This window comes from Rhinoraja longicauda, chromosome 6 (genome assembly GCF_053455715.1).
Source record: "Rhinoraja longicauda isolate Sanriku21f chromosome 6, sRhiLon1.1, whole genome shotgun sequence".
In the NCBI taxonomy this organism is placed as follows: domain Eukaryota; kingdom Metazoa; phylum Chordata; class Chondrichthyes; order Rajiformes; family Arhynchobatidae; genus Rhinoraja; species Rhinoraja longicauda.
The window spans coordinates 43,163,134-43,185,808 of record NC_135958.1 but is presented as its reverse complement, the minus strand read 5'-3'; the positions used below and the strand labels follow the sequence as shown (position 1 = coordinate 43,185,808).

The 22,675-nt window shown below is 44.6% G+C and overlaps 1 protein-coding gene across 1 annotated transcript in view; it reads right to left on the bottom strand.

Annotated features, from left to right (window-relative positions):
• The window catches only part of phlpp2 (PH domain and leucine rich repeat protein phosphatase 2), a 148,691-nt gene that overhangs the window by 71,218 nt on the left and 54,798 nt on the right, over positions 1 to 22,675 (bottom strand). The window contains exon 5 of the mRNA XM_078400865.1: positions 7,305 to 7,430. Within this exon, the coding sequence (XP_078256991.1) occupies positions 7,305 to 7,430 (126 nt within the window). The remainder of the gene's footprint in view (positions 1 to 7,304; positions 7,431 to 22,675) is intronic.

Here is a 22,675-nt window from a genome sequence, read left to right as displayed (position 1 = left end):
CATTTAAAACTGAGATGAGAAGAAACTTTTTCACCCAGAGAGTTGTGAATTGGTGGAATTCTCTGCCACAGAAGGCAGTGGAGGCCAATTCACTGGATGAATTTAAAAGAGAGTTAGATAGAGCTCTAGGGGTTAGTGGAATCAAGGGATATGGGGAGAAGGCAGGCACAGGTTACTGATTGTAGATGATCAGCCATGATCACAATGAATGGCAGTGCTGGCTCAAAGGGCCAAATGGCCTCCTTCTGCACCTATTTTCTATGTCTATGAAGTATGAAAGGGACATAAAAAGCAAGGAAATAGTAAAGTTAACCACATCTAATACTGTACAATGGTCAAGAACGACAGGAAGGATTAATGGCTCCTTTGGCTGTATGACTGTCATTGCCAATGATGGGAAGCAGACACCATCTGCACTAAAGCTTCTGAAATAATGAACAGGTGAACAGACTGACTCCATCCTCTCCCCTTTCTCCACTACCTTGCAGCCTACGTCTGAGATACCTCACATACTTAAGGATGGAATGGGGATGGCAAAAAGGGAGCAGAAGATAACTCTGCGGTTACCAGTGAGCCTTATCGCACGCCCTGCAGAAATCCATATAGACTGCATCTACCTGGCCCATTAACCCTCTTGGTTACTTCGTCAAAATTAAATTCATGAGAAACCATGTTGGCCATCTCTAATTAACCTACCTTTCCAAATGCATGTATATATTATCCCTCAGAATCCTCTTCAGTAACTTTCCTCCCACAGTTGTACGCAGCTTACTAGTCTATAGTTCCCAGGTTTCCTTTGCAGCCCTTCTTAAATAAAGAACAACATTAGCCACCCTTCAGCACCTTACCAATGTATGAATCATTCAATGATGAATCATATATTGCAGCCAGGCCTCCTACAATTTCCACACCTTTCTATGTTCTACGTGTCTATGTTCTATATTTGATCAGACTCAGGATATTTATCTATTATGATGCATTTTAGGATATCCAGCGTCTCCTCGACTGTAACACAGACTGTTTTCTGGACATTTCCACTAACTTTCCCAAGTTCCCTCGTCTTCATGACTTTGTCCAGGGTACATAGGAGAAATATTTATTGAGGACCACATATAGTCACCAATTTTGGGTTCTGACAGGCCCTATGCACTCCCCAGTTACCATTTAATCCCTTAATATACATAGAACACGCGACTAAGAATGGCCCAAGAGCAGGACAATGCATGGCAGGTAATAGGTTAGAAACATTGGAAACATAGAAAGTAGGTGCAGGATAAGAACATTTGGCCCTTCGAGCCAGCACTGCCATTCATTGTGATCATAGCTGATCATCCACAATCAGTACCGTTGTGTACAGTTTTGGTCTCCTAATCTGAGGAAAGACATTCTAGCCTTAGAGGGAGTACAGAGAAGGTTCACCAGATTGATCCCTGGGATTGCAGGACTTTCATATGAAGAAAGACTGGATAGACTAGGCTTATACTCGCTGGAATTTAGAAGACTGAGGGGGGATCTTATTGAAACATATAAAATTCTTAAGGGGTTGGAGAGGCTAGATGCGGGAAGATTGTTCCCGATGTTGGGGAAGTCCAGAACCAGGGGTCACAGCTTAAGGATAAGGGGGAAGTCTTTTAGGACCAAGATGAGAAAACATTTCTTGTGAGTCTTTGGAATTCTCTGCCACAGAAGGTAGTTGAGGCCAGTTCATTGGCTATATTTAAGAGGGAGTTAGATGTGGCCCTTGTGGCTAAAGGGATCAGGGGGTATGGAGAGAAGGCAGATACAGGTTACTGAGCTGGATGATCAGCCATGACCATATTGAATGGCGGTGCAGGCTCGAAGGGCCGAATGGCCTACTCCTGCACCTATTTTCTATGTTTCTATGAATGCGAGTAGATTTTATAATGAACTGCCACACTCTGCAGTACCATGTAGCAGAGAGCCCAAAGTTTCATGTTTGAGTGCAAGTTTCCCCTTTAAGGTATAGGAGCTGCAATTTCTGAGAAGCGGATGAATGTGATATAGATCAATATATCTAAATAATGCTAATTTAAATAATGCTATTGAATTTCACGTTGGAACTCTAGAAACTGGGATTGCATGGTTAATAACATAATTGGCTTTCCAAGGTAAGTACAAAGGCATTGCATAAGTGTATTCAAGGCAAAAGAATAAAAACGGGAAAATAACAACGGCCATTAGGGGCCACAGGGCAATCTGTGCTTGGAGTCAGAAGATATAGGTGGCATCTTAAATGTATACTTTTCATCGGTATTCATAAAGAAAATGGACTTTGTATTTCTAGAATGCAATGAAGGGATAGTCTCCATAAAGGAAGAGGTATCTGATGTCTTGGCAAACATAAAGGTGCACACATCGCCATGACTGGCTTTGTTGTATCTTGTGTTGTGGTGGGAGACAAGGGGACAGCTGCTGGTGCTATGGCTGAGATCTTTAAATCTTTGCTGGACCCACGTGAGGAACCAGATAACTGGAGGACAATAACCTTAGTCTGTCAAAAAACCCTTCTCACCTGTATGAAGACCCTTCTTCAGACTTAGGGATAAGGGGAAACGAGAGATATAGACGGTGATGTGAAAAGATAAAGAACAATGAATGAAAGATATGCAAATAAGTAACGAAGCTAAAGGAAACAGGACATTATTAGCTGTTTGTTGGGTGAAAACGGGAAGCTGGAGTGCTCTTAGGCTATAAGAATCAAGGGATATGGGGAGAAAGCAGGAATGGGGTACTAGAAACATAGAAAATAGGTGCAGGAGTAGGCCATTCGGCCCTTCGAGCCTGCACCGCCATTCAATATGATCATGGCTGATCATCCAGCTCAGTAACCTGTACCTGCCTTCTCTCCATACCCCCTGATCCCTTTAGCCACAAGGGCCACATCTAACTCCCTCTTAAATATAGCCAATGAACTGGCCTCAACTACCTTCTGTGGCAGAGAATTCCACAGACTCACCACTCTCTGCGTGAAGAAATGTTTTCTCATCTCGGTCCTAAAAGACTTCCCCCGTATCCTTAAGCTGTGACCCCTGGTTCTGGACTTCCCCAACATCGGGAACAATCTTCCCGCATCTAGCCTCTCCTATTCCTCTTCCACAGAGATGCTGCCTAACCCAGAGTTACTCCAGCATTTTGTGTCTGTCTCCAGGGGAATTCTATCTTGGATCCATCTTGCGGGGAGGAGAGCAGAATCACAGGACACTGGACACACAAGTGAGGAATCCATTTATGACAGCAGTGGGGAAATTATGTCTATTAAAGGAGATCAAGAAAGGGGAGAGAGGGGACATTGTCCAAGTAAATATGAGGACAAGGTTTTAGAACTTTATCATATCATATCATATCATATATATACAGCCGGAAACAGGCCTTTTCGGCCCTCCAAGTCCGTGCCGCCCAGCGATCCCCGCACATTAACACTATCCTACACCCACTAGGGACAATTTTTACATTTACCCAGCCAATTAACCTACATATCTGTACGTCTTTGGAGTGTGGGAGGAAACCGAAGATCTCGGAGAAAACCCACGCAGGTCACGGGGAGAACGTACAAACTCCTTACAGTGCAGCACCCGTAGTCAGGATCGAACCTGAGTCTCCGGCGCTGCATTCGCTGTAAAACAGCATCTCTACCGCTGCGCTACCGTGCCGCCCGGAGGAGGAGAGGAACACCCCTGCCCCCTGTCTCCATCCCCTGTGTGGATGTGCAGTTTACCAGGGAGTACAAATAACTTGGAGTGTACCTGGACAGTAAACTGGACTGGTCCAGGAACGCTGAGGCCCTGTACAAGAAGGGACAGAGCCGGCTGTACTGTTTGAGAAGGCTCCGCTCCTTCAACGTCTGCAGTGAGATGCTGCAGATGTTCTACCAATCGGTGGTTGCCAGTGCCATCTTCTTCGCTGTCGTGTGCTGGGGCAGCAGGGCGGCTGCGGACACCAACAGGATCAACAAACTCCAGGAAGGCTGGCTCCGTCCTGGGGGCGGGGTTGGATTCATGGGAGGTGGTCTTGGAGGGGAGGATGCTCCTCAAACTGCGGAGCATCCTGGACAATACAGCTCACCCCCTCCATGACACACTAGTCAACCTGAGGAGCACCTTCAGCAACAGACTGGTTCCACCAAGATGCAGCACAGAACGCCACAGGAGATCCTTCTTCCCTGTGGCTATCATACTTCTCTTGTGGGGTAGACTGAGACTGAGATTGACTCCCTTCCGCACCCCCCCCCCCTCAATCTTTGCACATTCCCCAAGCCTTTCCATTCGTCACTTTAATTTCATGTACTTTTTTTAATGACTATTGGCAGATCAATCGTAAAGTGGTAAAGTGGATGAAATTGACATGTTCTGCACGGATGTAGGAGTTTAGCAGTCTTCAAAATAGTTAAAACATCAGGACCATAGTTTGAGAACTTCACCAATCTATTTAATTATATTGCTAGCAGTAACAGACAGGAGCATGGCAAAGAGCAAGGGAAGACACATGGATTATTGTATAGATTTCAATGTATGAGGCCTGACCGATATGGCAGGGCATGGATAGGTACATGGGACGAAGATATTACAGCAAATGCAGAAATATGGCTGAGGGAGGGATAGGTCAGGCAGCTCGATACTCCAGGGTTCAAATGCTTCATGAGGAATAGAGGCGCAGATAAGAGAGGAAAGGAAGTTGCATTTTTGATCCGGGAGGACATCACAGCTGTACTTAGAGAGATAATCCTGGGGGATCATCTAGTGAGGTTGTACGGGTGTAACAGAGAAATAAGAAAGAGGTGATCACTACTATCGGCCTCCCAATATCAACAAGAGTAAGATGATGAAATATGATTATGGCTACAAGAATAATAGGGTTGTAACTATGTGGAAATTCTCACCTTTCAAATACAGACAGGGACTGCCATGGTGCTGAGAACTTGTAGTTGATGCAATTTCTTAAGTGTGTTCTGGAAAATGTTCTCAATCAATTGATGGCCCTACGAGAGAAGGGGCAAAACTCAACCTCTTCTTGGGAATTATGGCAGGGCAGGTGACTGAAGTGTGTAGAAAGGAACTGCAGATGCTGGTGTTAGTGGGGGAGTACTTTGGGACCTGGAACCATATTTTTATTAATGCTAAATTAAGAATGGAAATGTTAAAACTGACCAAAAGTTAACAACCTAAATTAGAGCAAGACCAATTATGATAGTATTGCATACAAATTTTCAAAAGTTGATTGGTGGAGGCTGTTTGCAAGTAAAGTGAGAAGCTTTTAAAAGTTAGATCAGGAAGGTTTAGGAGCAGCGTGTTCCAGTGAAAGCACAGGACAAGACAAGAAACCCTGGATGACAAGAGATATGGTCAAGGAAAAAACAGGCATATGTCAGGTATAGACAGCGGTGATCCAGTGTATCCCTTGAATACAGGGGTGCAGGAGTCCATTGGAAGGCAAAATCCCACAGGATGAAGTGGACCATGCTGGACCTTGTGTTGGGAAACAAGCCTGGCCAGGTGACTGGTGTTGCGTTTGAAGAATAATTTGGAGATAGTGATCACAACTCTATAAATTTTAAGATTGTCTTGAATCAGGACAGATCTAGATGTTGAGGGAAGGTACTTAATTGGGGCAAGGTAAATTACAAAGTCATTAGGCAGGAGCTAAGGAGGGTAGAATGGGAGCAAGTCCACAGATGACATGTGAGAGTCGTTTAAAGGCCAGCTGATCAAAGTGCAGGATCAGCACGTTCCAGTCAGGAGGAATGGTCAGGACAGCAAAGTGAGAGTACCATGGATGGCCAATGAAGTTCTAAACTTAAAAGCGGAGATTGATGGATTTTTGATTAGTATGGGTGTCAAAGGTTATGGGGACAAGGTGGGAGAATGGGGTTGAGAGGGAAAGATAGATCAGCCACGATTGAATAGCAGAGTAGACGTGGTATACCTAATGGCCTTATTCTGCTCCTATGACTTATAAACATGATCAGGACGAAAAAGGAAGTGTTTGTCAGGTTTAAGAAGGTCGCACCAGACGGGACATGAGGAATATAAAGCAAGTGGGAAAGAACTCGTGGGCAATTAGAAGAACCAAAGGAGTCCATGAACTGTCATTGGGGAGTCGGATTGAGGAAAATACCAAGGCTTTCAATAAGTTTGATAAGAACAAGAGGATGACCATGGAGAAGGTAGGATAACTCAAGGATATGAGAATGTACAAGACATGATTAGCAAGTTTGCAGATGACACCATAGTAGGTGGTATCATAGACAATGAAGATGGTTATCAAAAATGACTAGATTCTTGATCAGCTGGGCAAGTGGTGGACATTACTCCACCAGGTGGCACCAGCAATGGCTGCCTCGCCAAGTGTCTGTCTGTCCCCTCCTTCTTTGTTGTTTTTTTAGTATGTGTTAAATGTATGTTTTAGTGTTCTTTAGCTTGTTTTATGTGGGGGGTGGGGTTGGGGGAACTTTTTTTAATCTCTTACCTCGACGGAGATGCAATTTTTTTCTGTATCGTATCTCCGTCTGCACTGTGGCCTAACATCGTGGAGTTGGCGGCTTTTGCTGGAGACCGACTTCTGGAGCTCCAACTGCAGGAGCCTGCAGGACTTACCATTGTGGAGCTGGTGATCCCTGTCGGGGATCGACTTTGGAGCTCCAAGCGCAGTAGCCTGTGGACTTTAACATCGTGGAGCTCACGGTCTCTGGTTAGAGACCGACTTCGGGAGATCCAAGCCGCGGGAGTTTCAACCACCCCGACGCAGGAGCTTCAATCGCCCCGACACGGGAGCTTTGATTGCCCCGAAGCAGGGGCTTCGATCGCTGGCTACATATAGACAGCACCAATTACCAGAATCAAACCCGGGTCACTGGCATTGTAAGGCAGCAGATATACCACCCAATGTTATGGGCCAATTGCAGGCAAATGAGACTAGCTTAGATGGAACATGTTCGTCTGAAGGGCCTGTTTCCATGCTGTATGACTAAATGAACCACAGGGAAAATGTACAAACTACATGCTGTACGATTAAATGAAAATTAAATAATTATCAAGTCAGTGCCCGTTTTCTATTCACTCGACCTTCATATTCTGAAATTATGGCATGTACTCATTAAAACCACATAATTAGCACAATTCTTGTTTTTGTTAGAAATTGTTTACATCAGGAAATATTTCAATTGAACTAGATCCCAAACTTCCAATAATGAACACTTTTGCGATCAATTTCATAATAGCATTCATGAATTCCTATTATATATACTATATATACCCTGCATGTTGCTGTCATAATATAATAGAGTTTACCTTGGAAGCCTGTCTGTGCCACCGTAAGCATTCTGGGTATGAGTCAAAGGTCACATAGTAGGTTTGTCCTTGCTGCCCAGCAGAGCTGAACATGAGGCAGTATTGTCGTCTTTTTACTTCTTCAACCTATTTAGAACACAAGAAATATTTAATTTCTCTAAAATAAAAAGTAATAAAATGCAAATTTTAATCCAGCACACTGATCTTTAAACTCTGCAAAAATTGGTGATGTCAAGTCAAGTCAAGTCAATTTTATTTGTATAGCACATTTAAAAACAACCCACGTTGACCAAAGTGCTGTACATCTGATTAGGTACTAAGGAAAAAATGAAACATACAGCAGCACACAAACATAACAGCACATACAAAACACTTCACAGCGCCTCCTCAATGGGCCTCAAACGCTAGAGTGTAACGTCCAGTGTAACAGCAAAATATACCTTTGCTCAGTGGTTTCTTTGCCCAAGAGCTATAGGGACATTTTGCCTCAGAACTGAATAAACAAGAATCAATGCACAAACTCGTGCAGATTCATTCCTAAGACAAGGGTCCTGAAACAGCAAATTGAAAGGCATTTTTTATCTACTCGCATATCTATCATTTTCTCTATTTCTATCACTCTACTCACTACGAGAAGCAGCTTGTGCCCATCATTACATTTCCACAAGGAACTGTCAATTATTTAATCATGCTTAGGGCAATGGCGCAGACTGACTTTTATAGGATAATTTCAGGTAACTGTGTGTTTGTAGAGGATATATAGAGGACTTTATTAGAGAGGATGCAACACTGGACCATCTGGTAGGGAGAGCAACTGACTGAAACATTTAGTAGGGGGAGACTTCAGCACTGGTAACCATAATTCAATTCGTTTTAAAATAGCTACAGAAAAAGATAGAATTTGTAGACAAATTAAAAACCTAAATTTGGGCGACCAATTTTGAAGGGATTAGGCAGGAACTTGCAGCGGTTGATTGGGAGATGCTTTTTTTCCAGAAAGTCAGGTAGGTGGAAACATTTTTAAAGGAGGATCGGAGAACTCAAGGACAGCACATTCCAGTGAGAGTGAAGGCAGCAGGGAACCATGGCTGAAAAGAGAATCGGAGGCACTAGTCAGAAAAAAGGAGGCATATATATATCAGGTACAGGCAAATGGATTCAAGCAAATGACTCAAGAAATGTAAGAAATGTAGGAGTGCACTTAAAGAGAAATTAGGAGGTAAAATGAGGTTGTGAGACTGCTCAAACACAAGAAACTCCTAAGAGATTCTACAGGTATACCAAGAACAAAAAGGCAAGAAGGCCCCCTTCAGGATCAAGACTGTCATCTACTGGTCAACCCAAATGTTAAATGAATACTTCTCATCTATATTTACTGAAGTAAAGGAATTGAAGCAAATGAGTAATGACATGTTGGACCACAACATTAGGATGTGAAGGCTGTGGAGAGGGTGCAGAGGAGTTTTACCAGCCTACTGCCTGAAGTAGAGGGTTTCAGGTGCAAGGAATGGATAAACTTTGATTTATTTCTCTGGAATGTCGGAAAGTTGAGGGGAGTCAGAGGTATATACAATTATAAGGGACACAATAGGGTAGACAGGGTAGAAAGTCACAACCTTGTTTCCAGGGTGGAAATGTCCAACACTAGAGAGATAGCTGCAATAGCTGTTTTTTTTACACAGAGTGGTGGGGGCATGGAATGTATCGTCAAGGGTGTTGGTGGAGGCAGATGCAATAGTGGTGTTTACGAGCCTTTTGGATCGGCACATGGAAATGCAGGGAATAGACGAATATGGATCAGTTCAGCCAGGCATCATTTTCGACAAAACATTGTGGGCCGATGGGCCCGTCCTGTGCTGTACTGTTCCATGTTAAATATTTCTATTGATCTGCTTCCACCAAATCCCCTGGTGGTGCATTCCAGGCACCCATCACTCTCTATGTAAAATATGTTTTTAAAAATGCCTCACACATCTCCTGCAAACTTTCCCCACTTACCTAAAAAAAACAATGTCCTCTAGTGTTTAGTATCTCCACCCTGGGAAACAAATCTATCTGCTGTTCTTATGCCTCTGTCTACTACAATCATGTTACCCCTCAACCTCTGATGCTCCTGCCGATGATTTTCCGTTTTTAAATTCTACAATTTTAAGTTTGATCTTTTGGATTTTCTTATAATTTTGTTTATAATGTGTTTTCCATTCTTGGTTCTCTTTAACAATGTAGTGAAAAATATTGGTTAGACACAAAATGCTGGAGTAGCTTAGCGGGGACAGGCAGCATCTCTGGAGAGAAGGAATGGGTGACGTTTCGTGTCGAGACCCTTCTTCAGACTTACGCCTTAAATTGCTTGCTGCTAATCCATCATCAAGATTTGCAGCTCAATCTACTTTCTGGCACCAGTGATGCCTTGGAACTGTGGCCTGGCAGCTCTTTCCATCAACACAGTGATACCCAGATATTAGAAACATAGAAAATGGTGTAGGCCATTCGGCCCTTTGAGCCAGCACCGCCATTCAATATGATCATGGCTGATCAACCAAAATCAGTACCCCTTTCCTGCTTTTTCCCCATATCCCTTGATTCCTTTAGCCCTAAGAGCTAAATCTAACTCTCTCTTGAAAACATCCAGTGAATTGGCCTCCACTGCCTTCGGTGGCAGAGAATTACAGATTCACAACTCTCTGGGTGAAAATGTTTTTCCTCATCTCAGTCCTGAACTGTGAGGAAGATGCTATGAGGTTGCAGGGTGACTTGGACAGGTTGTGTGAGTGGGCGGATGCATGGCAGATGCAGTTTAATGTGGATAAGTGTGAGGTTGTCCACTTTGGTGGTAAAAATAGGAAGGCAGATTATTATCTGAATGGTGTCAAGTTAGGACAAGGGGACATACAATGAGATCTGGGTGTCCTAGTGCATCAGCCACTGAAAGGAAGCATGCAGGTACAGCAGGCAGTGAAGAAAGCCAATGGAATGTTGGCCTTCATAACATGAGGAGTTGAGTATAGGAGCAAAGAGGCCCTTCTGCAGTTGTACAGGGCCCTAGTGAGACCGCACCTGGAGTACTGTGTGCAGTTTTGGTCTCCAAATTTAAGGATCGATATTCTTGCTATTGAGGGCGTGCAGCGTAGGTTTACTAGGTTAATTCCCGGAATGGCGGGACTGTCGTATGTTGAAAGACTGGAGTGACTAGGCTTGTATACACTGGAATTTAGAAGGATGAGAGGGGATCTTATCGAAAAATATAAGATTATTAAGGGGACACGTTAGAGGCAGGAAACATGTTCCCAATGTTGGGGGAGTCCAGAACCAGGGGCCACAGTTTAAGAATAAGGGGTAGGCCATTTACAACGGAGATGAGGAAAAACTTTTTCAGTCAGAGTTGTAAATCTGTGGAATGCTCTGCCTCAGAAGGCAGTGGAGGCCAATTCTCTGAATGCATTCAAGAGAGAGCTAGATAGAGCTCTTAAGGATAGCGGAGTCAGGGGGTATGGGGAGAAGGCAGGAACGGGGTACTGATTGAGAATGATCAGCCATGATCACATTGAATGGTGGTGCTGGCTTGAAGGACCGAATGGCCTACTGCACCTATTGTCTATTGTCTACCCCTTATTCTTAAACTGTGACCCCCCGGTTCTGGAATCCCCCAATATTGGGAACATTTTTCCTGCATCTAGCCTGTCCAATCCTTTACGAATAGAATATGTTTCTCTAAGATCTCCTCTCTTCCTTCTAAATTTCAGTGAATACAAGCCCAGTCCACCCATTCTTTCGTCATATGCCATCCTGTAAATTAACCTGGTGAACCTACGCTGCACTCACACAATAGCAATAACGTCCATCCTCAAAATAGGAGACCAAAACTGCACACAATACTCCAGGTGCGGTCTCACCAGAGCCCTGTACAACTTCAGTAGGACCTAGCTCCTTGCTCCTAAACACAAATCCTCTCGCTGTGAAGGCCAACATGCCATTAGCTTTCTTCACTGCCTGCTACCCCTGCATGCTTATTTTCAGTGACTGATGTACAAGGACACCCAGGTTTCATTGCACCTACCCTATTCCTAATCTGACACCATTCAGATAATAATCTACATTCCTGTTCTTGCTACCAAAGTGGATAATCTCACATTTATCCACATTATATTGCATCTGCCCACTCATCCAATCTATCCAAGTCACCCTGTAGCCTCATAGCATCCTCATCACAGCTCACACTGCCACCCAGCTTTGTGTCATCAGCAAACTTGGATATGTTACATTTAATTCCCTTATCTAAATCGTTAATATATATTGTAAATAACTGGGGTCCCAGCACTGAGCCTTGTGGCACCCCACTTGTCACTGCCTGCCATTATGAAAAGGACCTGTTAATTTCTACTAGAAACATAGGAAAATAAGTGCAGGAGTAGGTTATTCAACTCTTCAAGTCAGCACAGCCATTCGATATGATCATGGCTGATCATCTAATGTCCCTTTGCTTCCTTTCTGCCAACCAGTTCTCTATCCATGTCAATACCCTACCCTCAATACCATGTGCTCTAATTTTGCAAACTAAATTATTTATGTAATGTGATGTAATATTATGTAAGATAGACACAAAATGCTGGAGTAACTTAGCGGGACAGGCAGCATCACTGGAGATAAGGAATAGGTGACGTTTCGGGTAGAGACCCTTCTTCAGACTGATGTCAGGGGAGTGGGTGGTACAGAAATAAAATGTAGTCGGAGACAGTAAGACTGGTAGGAGAACCGGGAAGGGGGAGGGGAGGAGAGGGAAAGCAGGGGCTACTTGAAATTAGAGAAGTCAATGTTCATACCGCTGGTACCAAGCCTGCACTTGGTTTCGCGATGTACAGGAGGCCACACCTGGAACAGCGGATACAGTAGATGAGGTTGAAGGAGGTGTAAGTGACCCTCTGCCTCACCTGAAAAGACTGTCGGGGTCTTTGGACAGAGTCGAGGGAGGAGGTATAGGAACAGGTGTTGCATCTCCTGCGGTTGCAGGGGAAAGTACCTGGGGAGGGGGTGGTTTGGGTGGGAAGGGACGAGTTGACCAGGGAGTTGCGGAGGGAACGGTCTCTGCGGAAAGCAGAAAGGGGTGGAGATGGGAAGAGGTGGCCAGTAGTGGGATCCCGCTGGAGATGGCAAAAACGTAGATTATGCGACGGCTGATGGGGTGAAAGGTGAGGACAAGGGGGACCCTGTCTATGTTACGTATGGGGGGTGGGGGGAAGGGAGAATAAGAGCAGAGCTGTGGGATATCGAAGGGACCCTAGTGAGAGCCTTACCTATAATGGAAGAGGGGAACCCCCGTTCCTTAAAGAATGAGGACATCTCCGATGACCTGGTACGGAACACCTCATCCTGGGCACAGATGTGGCGTAGACGGAGGAATTGGGAGGAGGGGGATAGAGTCTTTACAGGAAGCAGGGTGGCAAGGTGTAGTCTAGATAGCTGTGGGAGTCAGTGGGTTTGTAATAGATGTCAGTCGATAGTCTGTCTCCTGTGATGGAGACGGTGAGAGCTAGAAACGGTATGGAAATGTCGGAGATGGTCCAAGTGAATTTGAGTGCAGGATGGAAATTAGTGGTGAAGTTGATGAAGTCAGTGAGTTCTGCATGGGTGCAGGAGGTGGCACCGATGCAGTCGTCAATGTAGCAGAGGTAGAGTTTGGGGATAGGGCCAGTGTACGCCTGGAACAGGGATCGTTCGATGTACCCTACAAAGAGGCAGGCGTAGCTGGGGCTCATGTGGGTGCCCATAGCAACGCCTTGGATTTAGAGGAAGTGGGAGGAGTCAACGGAGAAGTTGTTGAGGGTAAAAATCAGCTCTGCTAGGCGGAGGAGTGTTAGTAGATGGAAATTGGATGGTTCTGCAATCGAGGAAGAAACGGAGGGGTTTAAGACCTTCCTGGTGGGGGATGGAAGTGTAAAGTGACTGGACATCCATGGTAAAGATGAGGGAGTGGGGGCCTGGAAAACAGAAGTCATTGAAGTGACGGAGGGCATGTGAGGTGTCTTGGACATAGGTAGGGAGGGATAGATAGGTAGGGGGGATAGGATGGAGTCGAGGTATGTGGAAATTAATTCAGTGGGACAGGATCAAGCCAAAACAATGGGTGCCAGGGCAGTTCTGTTTGAGGATTTTGGGGAGAAGATAAAATCGGGCCGTGCGGGGCTGGGGAACGATAAGGTTGGAGGCTTTGGAGGGCAGACAGTCGGAAGTAATGAAATGAGAAATGGTGTGTGATATTAGGCCTGGTGCTCGTTTGTGGGGTCATGGTCCAAGGAACATTATGTAACCCGCCTACTTCCAGCATCAGCCACTAGCACCAGTTTCATTGCTAATTGGAAGAGACCGATCATTAAATTCCCAGGCAGATCTTGGATGAAGAGCTGCATTTAGCGAGCACCCTTTGGTTTGTTGTACTTTGATCAATGGATCCCTGAGCTCACATGACGTTGAGGTTAATTGGAGAGTCAAAATCATACAGGTGGAAACAGGCCCTTCAGCTCAACTTGCCCAACCCGACCAACATGCCTCATCTACACCAGTCCCACCTGTCTGCGATTGGCCTATATCCCTCTAAACCTATCCTATCCATGTACCTGTCCAAATGTTTTTTAAACATTGTGATAGTACCTGCCTCAACTATCTCCTCCAGCAGCTCGTTCCATGCACCTAGTACCCCTTGTGTAAAAAAGTTGCCCCTCGGGTTCCTGTTAAATCTTTCCCCACTCTCCTTAAACCTATGTCCTCTGGTTTCTGATTCCTCTACTCTGGGTAAGACTGTGCATTCACCCTATTTATTCCTCACATCATCTTATACACCTCTATAAAAGCATCCCTCATCTTCCTGAGCTCCAAAGAATAAAGTCCTATCCTGCTCATAGTCCTGGCAACATCCTCCTAAATCTTCTCTGCACCCTTTCCAGCTTAACATTTTTCCTGTAACAGGGTGATCAAAATTGAACACAATACACTAAATGTGGCCTTGTACAACTGGAACCATGACCTCCCAACTTCTATACTCAATATGTGTTGGTAGAAACTGCAGATGCTGGTTTAAATTGAAGATAGACACAAAAAAATGGAGGAGCTCAGCGTGTCAGACAGCATCTCTGGAGGAAAGGAATAGGTGACGTTTCGGGTCGGGTGTGGAGAAAAGTCTCGACCTGAAACATCACCTATTCCTTTTCTCTGGAGTTTCTGTCAGACCCGCTGAGTTACTCTAGATTTTAGTGTCTATCTTCTATTCTTCAGACTCTGACTGATGAAGGCCAATGTGCCAAAATACTTTTTGACCACCCTATCTCCCTATGACGCCACTTTTAAGGTACCATGAACCAGCATTCCTAGATTCCTCCACTTTACAACACTCACTACATCCTTGCCATTCACTGTGTACGTCCTGCCCTGGGTAACCTTTCCAAAATACAACACTTCTGTATTAAACTCCATCAACTATTCCTCAGCCCACCTGCCAAACCAATCAAGATCCTGCTGTAATTTGTGACAACCATTTTCATTATTTACAATACCCCACAGTCTAAAGAAGGGTCTCGACCCAAAACGTCACCCATTCCTTCGCACAAGAGATGCTGCCTGTCCCGCTGAGTTACTCCAGCTTTTTGTGTCTATCTTCGATTTAAACCAGCATCTGCAGTTCCTTCTTACACATACACCACCTACTGTAGTGTCATCTGCAAAATTACTAATCATATACTGTACATTCTCATCCAAATCATTGATATAGATGACAAACAGCAAGGGGCCCAGCACTGAACCCTGAGGCACACCACGAGTCACAGGCCTCCTTAATAGAAGGTTTATTATAGGGGTCGTGACTTGGAAGTGCTTGAATTTGTCTTGAGTGTTGACACAGAAATTTGCATAGCAGTGTCCCCCAAGGCTAACAAGCAACCTTTAAAACTTTGTAGATGAATGGATATTTAATCTTCCTGTCTCCACCTATATCCTTCCTTTGTCCCACCCCCGACATCAGTCTGAAGAAGGGTCCCGACCCGAAACGTCACCCATTCCTTCTCTCCCGAGATGCTGCCTGACCTGCTGAGTTACTCCAGCATTTTGTGAATAAATGGATATTTAATCTTCCATTGGTGCTCACAAAGAATACAAATTATAGGAAATACTTTGGAATAATATTTTACTGGGATAAGCAGCAATAAATGAAGTAGACATCAGAAACTGCAGACACAGTGGCACAGCAGTTGAGCTGTTGTCCCTGTGACCGCGTGGGTTTTCTCCGGGTGCCCTGGTTTCCTCCCACACTCCAAAGATGTACAGGTTAATTGGCTTCAGTAAAATTGTCCCTAATGTGTGGGATTGTGCTAGTATAAGGGTGATCCCTAGTTGACGTGGACTCAATGGGCCGAGGGGCCTGTTTCCGTACAGTATCTCTAAAGTCTAAATAAAGTGAGGGTAGCAAGATTTAACTGAAACCTGAGGGGCAATGTTTTCATTCAGTGTGTGGTGGTACCAAGCTGCCAATGGAAGACGTTCAGGCAGGTATATACCAGCAGGTACTAGATTTAAAAGGCACTAGGGGAGGTAAATGGATATGAAAGGTTTAAAGGGACATGAGCTACACTTGCCCAAATCAGACCAGCTTAGATGGGCATCTTGATCAGCATGAACGAGTTGGGCCAAAGGGCGTGCTTCCATGCTATATGACTCTATGCTGGAATCTTTAGCAAAAGAACAAAGTGCTGAAGGAAGTCGAAGATAGACACAAAATGCTGGAGTAACTCAGCATCTCTGGAGAGAAGGAATGGGTGACGTTTTGGGTCGAGACCCTTCTTCATACTGAAGGAAGGTATCACAAAATGCTGGAGTAACTCAGCAGGTCAGGCAGCTTCTAGGTGAGAGGGAATGGGTGATGTTTCGGGTCGAGGCCCTTCTTCAGACTTCATACTTCAGACTTCATACTGAAGGAAGTCAGCAGGTTAGGCAGCATTTGTGGAGGGAATCGACACACAATGTTTTGATTTGGAACCCTTTGTCAATGAATGATACAGGCTGTTAGGAATCATAAAAGAATCAAAGAATGACAAAAGTTAAGGTGTAACACAGATGGTTGCTCTGAGAACACATTATGATGCCGCAACCTTCAGCTTGCTCTTTTACAAAATTGCACTCCAAAATACTGCAATAAAATAGCCTGTGCTAGTCTAACCAGAGGCAGATTGACTCTCATGGCCAATGTTTACTTTGATCACAGCATAGAACAGCATAGTACAGATACAGGCTCTTTGACCCATGATGTCCATGCCGAACATCATGCCAAGTTAAAGTATTTTCTTCTGTGATCCACATTCCTCCATTCCCTGCATATCCATGTGCCGATATAAAGGCCTCTTAAATGCCTCGACTGTATCTGCCTCCATCAGCCCTGGCAGCGAGTGCCAGGAACCCATCAATGTATAAGAAAAAAAACCTGCCCTGAGCATCTACTTTAAACGTTGCCCATTTCACTGCAAAGCTATACCAAAACTAAAGCTGCCTCTGACAGTCTAAACTATCTATGCCTCACATTATTTTATATACTTCCATCAGGTATCCCCTCAACCAACGACCTTCCAAACAAAAACAATCCAAGTTTATTCGCTCTCTCCTTACAGCTGATATCTTCTAATCGATAGAGCAATCTGGTCAAATCTCTTCTGCACCCTCTCTAAAGCCTCCGCATCTTTCCTGTGATAGGGCAGCTACAACTGCAATGGGGCAACTAGAATAGCAATGAAAGCAATCATACCATTCGCCACCTTTCCCACTCTATCCACTGGTGTTTCCACTTTCACGGAGCTGCAGATTTGGATCCCATGATTTATTTTGATCTTGCTTTCTTCAAGGATATTTAACCTCCCAAAGTGCAACACCTCACACATGCTGCTATTAACCTGAATCTGCCCCTTCACTGCCATCTCAGTAGCCGAAGTATATCTGCTGTATACAGTGACAGCCTTCCTCACTGTCCACAACTACAACTGTTTTGGTGTTGTCTACAAACTTACTAATCAACCCATTGTGGCGGCTGCCAAGGGTCAGGCCACTCCCATATGGAACCTTCCAGCACGATGATGGACAGGTCCGGGGCGGCTCCCAGCTGCAGAAATAATCCAGGGGCGGCTCCCAGCTACACAGATAAGGAGCAAGGATTTTGGCGCGAGCCCAGCCTTCAGTCTCTCACTGAAGCGGAGAGTGGTGTGCTGTGCTCATTAAAGCCTCTACAGAATTTGCCTGGCTCCTCGTCTTCATTCCGAGCTTTCTCACGCACCCGCCACACCATCTCATCTATATTTACATCCAAATCTTTAAGTATGTCACAAATAATAGAAGTCCCAACACAGATCCTTGTGGAACTCCTCTGGTCACAGATCGCCAACCTTCCAGCACAATCCTACGTCTTCCATGAGGAAGACGGTTCTGAATCCGAACAACCAACCTCCATGCACCTTCATCTTCTGGTTTACCATGACGGACTTTATCAAATGCCTTACTAAACTCCACATGGACAGCATTTGCAGCCCTACCCTCATCAAGCAGCTTTGTCATCTCACGTACAAGAGTGGAAGAAAAATGGTTGGAAATACTCAGCTCAGTCAGCATCTGTGGGGAAATACTCAGCTCAGTTAGCATCTGTGGGGAAATAGCTCAGTTAGCATCTGCGGGGATAGAAACAATGTTCCACATCAATTACCTTTGTTCTATTGAATATTGTCTTGGAGGATTATCTGCTTCTTTCTGCCTTTCTTCCCACAGCTGCAGCCTGATCCACTATGTATTTCCAGCATTTTAGTTTCGTTTAGTAGTTTAGTTTAGAGATACAGCACCGAAACAGGCCCTTCGGCCCACCGAGTCCAGAACAACCAGCAATCCCCACACTGACACTAGTCCTATACACACTGGGGACAATCTACATTTATACCAAGCCAATTAACCTACAAACCTGTACATCTTTGGAGTTTGGGAGTAAACCGAAGGTCTCGGAGAAAACCCACGCAGGTCACGGGGAGAATGTACAAACTCCGTACAGACAGCACCTGTAGTCAGGATCGAACCCAGGACCCAGGTCTCTGGAGCTGGAAGGCAGCAACTCTACCGCTGCACACCGCGCAGTTTTAGATTTCGAGGGAAGGTATGGTCTTCACTATTGCTTTCTTCAAAGGCATCTTAGAACCAAAACTGGCACATTTATTGACATTAGAAACAATTTTTAAAAAAAACAGAACGCAATTTAAGGTTACAAATTATTCTTGAAACAATTCCAATATGTCCATGATCTTCTGAGAATTGTTCCATATTCATTAGTAATGAATAGAAAACCCCACAATTTAACAATAGCCAACATCTGCTTGTACTTGTGCATTTTCAATTGGGGGGGGTGGGGGAATACATGGCGTGGAAAACCAAAAATGACATCAAATAAGTTGAGATCGACAGGTTTCTAAGATGGAATACACAGAGAGATAGAATAACAGGGGTTCTAGATGAGAGTGCAGCCAAAGCATCTGAAGATTTTTACCTCCAATGCAGTGGTGATTGGGGAAAGGATGCACAGGAATTCAAAACCTCTAGAATGAAGAAATAAAATGGAGATACATTTGCCACTGAAAGGATAGCTTTCCTCGTCGAGTCAGTTATACAGCACAAACAGGCCATTCTGCCCAACTTGCCCATACCAACCATGATGCCCCATCTACGCTATCCCACCTGGCTGCATTTGGCCCATATCATTCTTAACCTTTCCTATCAATGTCCAAATGTCTTTTAAATATTGTTACAGTACCTCAACTACCTCCTCTGGCAGGTTGTTCCACACACCCACCATCCTTTGTGTGACAACATTGCCCCTCAGATCCTACTAATTTTCTCCCCTCTCGACCTGCTGTATTCTTGACTCCCCTACTCTGGGTAAAAGTTTGTGCATTCACCCTATCAATTCTTCTCCATAAGATCATTCCTCATCGCCCTGCATTCCACGGAATAAATTATTAGCCTGCTCAACCTCTTCTTATAGTTCAGCTCAAGTCCTGGCAATATCATTGCAAATCTCCTCTGCACTCTTTCCAGCTTATCAACATCCTTCCTACAGCAGCTAGACCAAAACTGAACACAATGGACCTCTTTATAATGGATTTTGGTTATAGCGGATGGAGCATCCCCATAATAATCAGACACCACTGCCTCTTTAACAACACGGGCTGCTAGTTATACCACGGAGGCCATTGCAGGACATACATTGAAGTAGGCATCCGATTAGCTGAACAAAAGGCAGAGTAGCAAATGAAAAGCAGGCAAGCTACTGTGGAGCCCCTGTTTGGAGCAACTACGTTGAGGCAAAGTGCCGTGATCAGGAAAAGTGCAACTTGAGGCTTTTGCTTGAGAGACTTCGGAGAGAAGAGCAGAGGACAAGAGTGCTGACCTGTGCAGCTCAGAGTAGAAGCAAGCATGAAGTGTGTATAGGAATTGTTGGATACACAGAAAGGAGGCATGCAGGATCACGCAATATGCTGCAGCTGCACGATGTGGGAGCTAGTGAAGCTCTTGGAGGTTCCTGGTGACCACACCTGCAGCAAGTGTTGGTTAATCGAAGAACATAAGCTCAAAGTTGACGTCCTAGAGTCTGAGCTTCAAATGCCATGGCACATCAGGGACAGGGAGAATTACCTAGACATTGTGTTTCAGGAGACAGTCACACCTGTTAGAGTAACTGCTTCCAACTTGGTCCATGGTGTGACTGCAAGTGAGGCAGGCAGGGGATTCTCCAGAAGTAACAGGACAGAATGTTTAAGAGATAAGAGTCTAAGGTAAAATTGGACAACATTGGAACCAATGTGATAAGAGGGATGGTGAATACTGAACTAAAGGTGTTATATTTGAATGCACGCAGTATGTGCAAAATAGTGGATGACGTTATAACACAGTTAGAAATTTGAAGGCACGACGTTGTGGGCATTACAGAGACATGGCTGAAAGGGGATTGGAGCTGGGAACTGAATATCCAAGGTTACACAACCTATCGAAAATATACACAGGGGGTGGGGTAGCTCTGCTGGGAAGGAATGAAATTCCTTAGCAGGGATGACACAAGATCAGAAAATGTATAATCCTTGTGGGTAGAGCTAAGTTTAAAAGGGAAAAAAGACTGATGGGAGTTCTACACAGGTCTCCGAACAGTAGCCAGGATGGAAGTAACAAGTTACAGGAATACAAGTTACAATCATCGTTTTTAAAACGTTCAATGTTACGATTTTATATGCAGGAAGATTGGGAAAATCCCAAGAGGAGAAGGAATATGTCGAGTGCCTACGAGATGGCTTCTTGGAGCAGCTTGTAGTGGAGCTCACTCGGGAAAAGGCAATTCTGGATTTGGTATTGTGTAACGAACCGGATTTGATTAGGGAGCTTAAGGTAAAGGAACTCCAAGCAGGTAGTGACCAGAATATAATATTCAACCTGCATTTTGAGAGTGAGAAGATGAAATCAGATGTGTCGGTATTACTCATGAGTAATGGCGACATGAGTTGCTGCTTTACAGAGCCAGAGAACCAGGTCCTGAATACGGGTGCTTGTCTGCATGGAGTTTATACGCCCCCATGACCTGCGTGGGTGAATGGGCAGATGCAGTATAATGTGGATAAATGTGAGGTTATCCACTTTGGTGGCAAGAACAGGAAGGTAGATTATTATCTGAATGGTGTCAGATTAGGAAAAGGAGAAGTGCAACAAAAGCTGGGTGTCCTTGTAGTCACTGAAAGTAAGCATGCCAGGTACAGCAGGCAGTGAAGAAAGTTAATGGCACGTTGGCCTTCATTGCGAGAGGATTTGAGTTTAGAAACATAGAAAATAGGTGCAGGAAGAGGCCATTTGGCCCTTTGAGCCAGCACCGCCATTCATTGTGATCATGGCTGATCATCTACATATAGGATTAAGGAGGTTCTACTGCAGTTGTACAGGGCCCTGGTGAGAACGTACCTGGAGTATTGTGTGCAGTTTTGGTCTCCTAATTTGAGGAAGCACATTATTGTTATTGAGGGAGTGCAGCGTAGGTTCACCGGGTTAATTCCTGGGATGGCGGGACTGACACATGATGAAATAATGGGTCAACTGGGCTTGTATTCACTGGAATTTAGAAGGATGAGAGAGGATCTTATAGAAACATATACAATTCTTAAAAGATTGGACAGGCTAGATGCAAGGAAAGTGTTCCCGATGTTGGGGGATTCCAGAACCAGGGGTACAGTTTAAGAATAAGGGGTAGGCCATTTAGGACTGAGATGAGGAAAAGGTTTTTCACCCAGAGAGTTGTGAATCTGTGGAATTCTCTGCCAGAGAAGGCAGTGGAGGCCAATTTACTGGATGTTTTTAAGGGAGAGTTAGATTTAGCTCTTAGGGCTAAAAGAATCAAGGGATATGGGGAAAAAGCATGAACGGGGTACTGATTTTAGATGATGAGCCATGATCATATTGAATGGCGGTGCTGACTTGAAGGGCCGAACGGCCTACTCCTGCACCTATTTTTTCTGTTTCTATTATAACGGATGAAGTTTTCGAGTACTTAGCAGCGCATGGCTTTGTGAAGGGGAGATCTTTGCTGACGAATCTATTGAAATTCTTTGAGGAAGTTAATAGCAGGAGAGTCAGTGGGTGTTGTTTACCTGGTTTTTAAGAAGGCCTTTGACGGGTGGATGGCAGGAGGGAAAGAGTAGCAATAAAGGGGGCTTTTTCTGGTCGGCTGACAGTGACTAGTGGTGTTCCACAGGGGTCAGTGCTGGGGCCGCTGCCTTCACTTTGTACATCGATCATTTGGATGAGGAAAGGTAAGGCTTTGTGGCCAAGTTTGCGGATTGTTAGTTGGAAGGGCAGGTAGTTTAGCGAAAGTAAGGACTCTGCAGAAGGAGTTGGACAGGTTAGGAGAGTGGGAAAAGAAGTGGCAGATGGAATACAACATAGAAAAGTGTGCATTCTTGCAATTTGGTAGTAGGAATAAAGGCATAGATGATTTTCTAAATGGGGAGAAGATTTAGAAATTGACGGTACAAAGGGTTTTTGGGGTGCTGGTGCAGGATTCCCAAAAGGTTATTTTGCAAGTTGAATCGGTAGTAAGGAAGGCAAATGCAGTTAGCATATATTTTGATGGGACTAGAATATAAAAACAGGGATGTAATGCTGAGGTTTTATAAGGCACTGGTCAGGCCACATTTGGAATATTGTGAGCAGTTTTGGGCCCCAGATCTGAGGAAGGATGTGCTGATATTGGAGAGGGTCCAGACATTTACGAAAATAGTTCCACGGATGTTTGGGTTAATGTATGATGAGCGTTTGACAGCACTAGGCACATACTC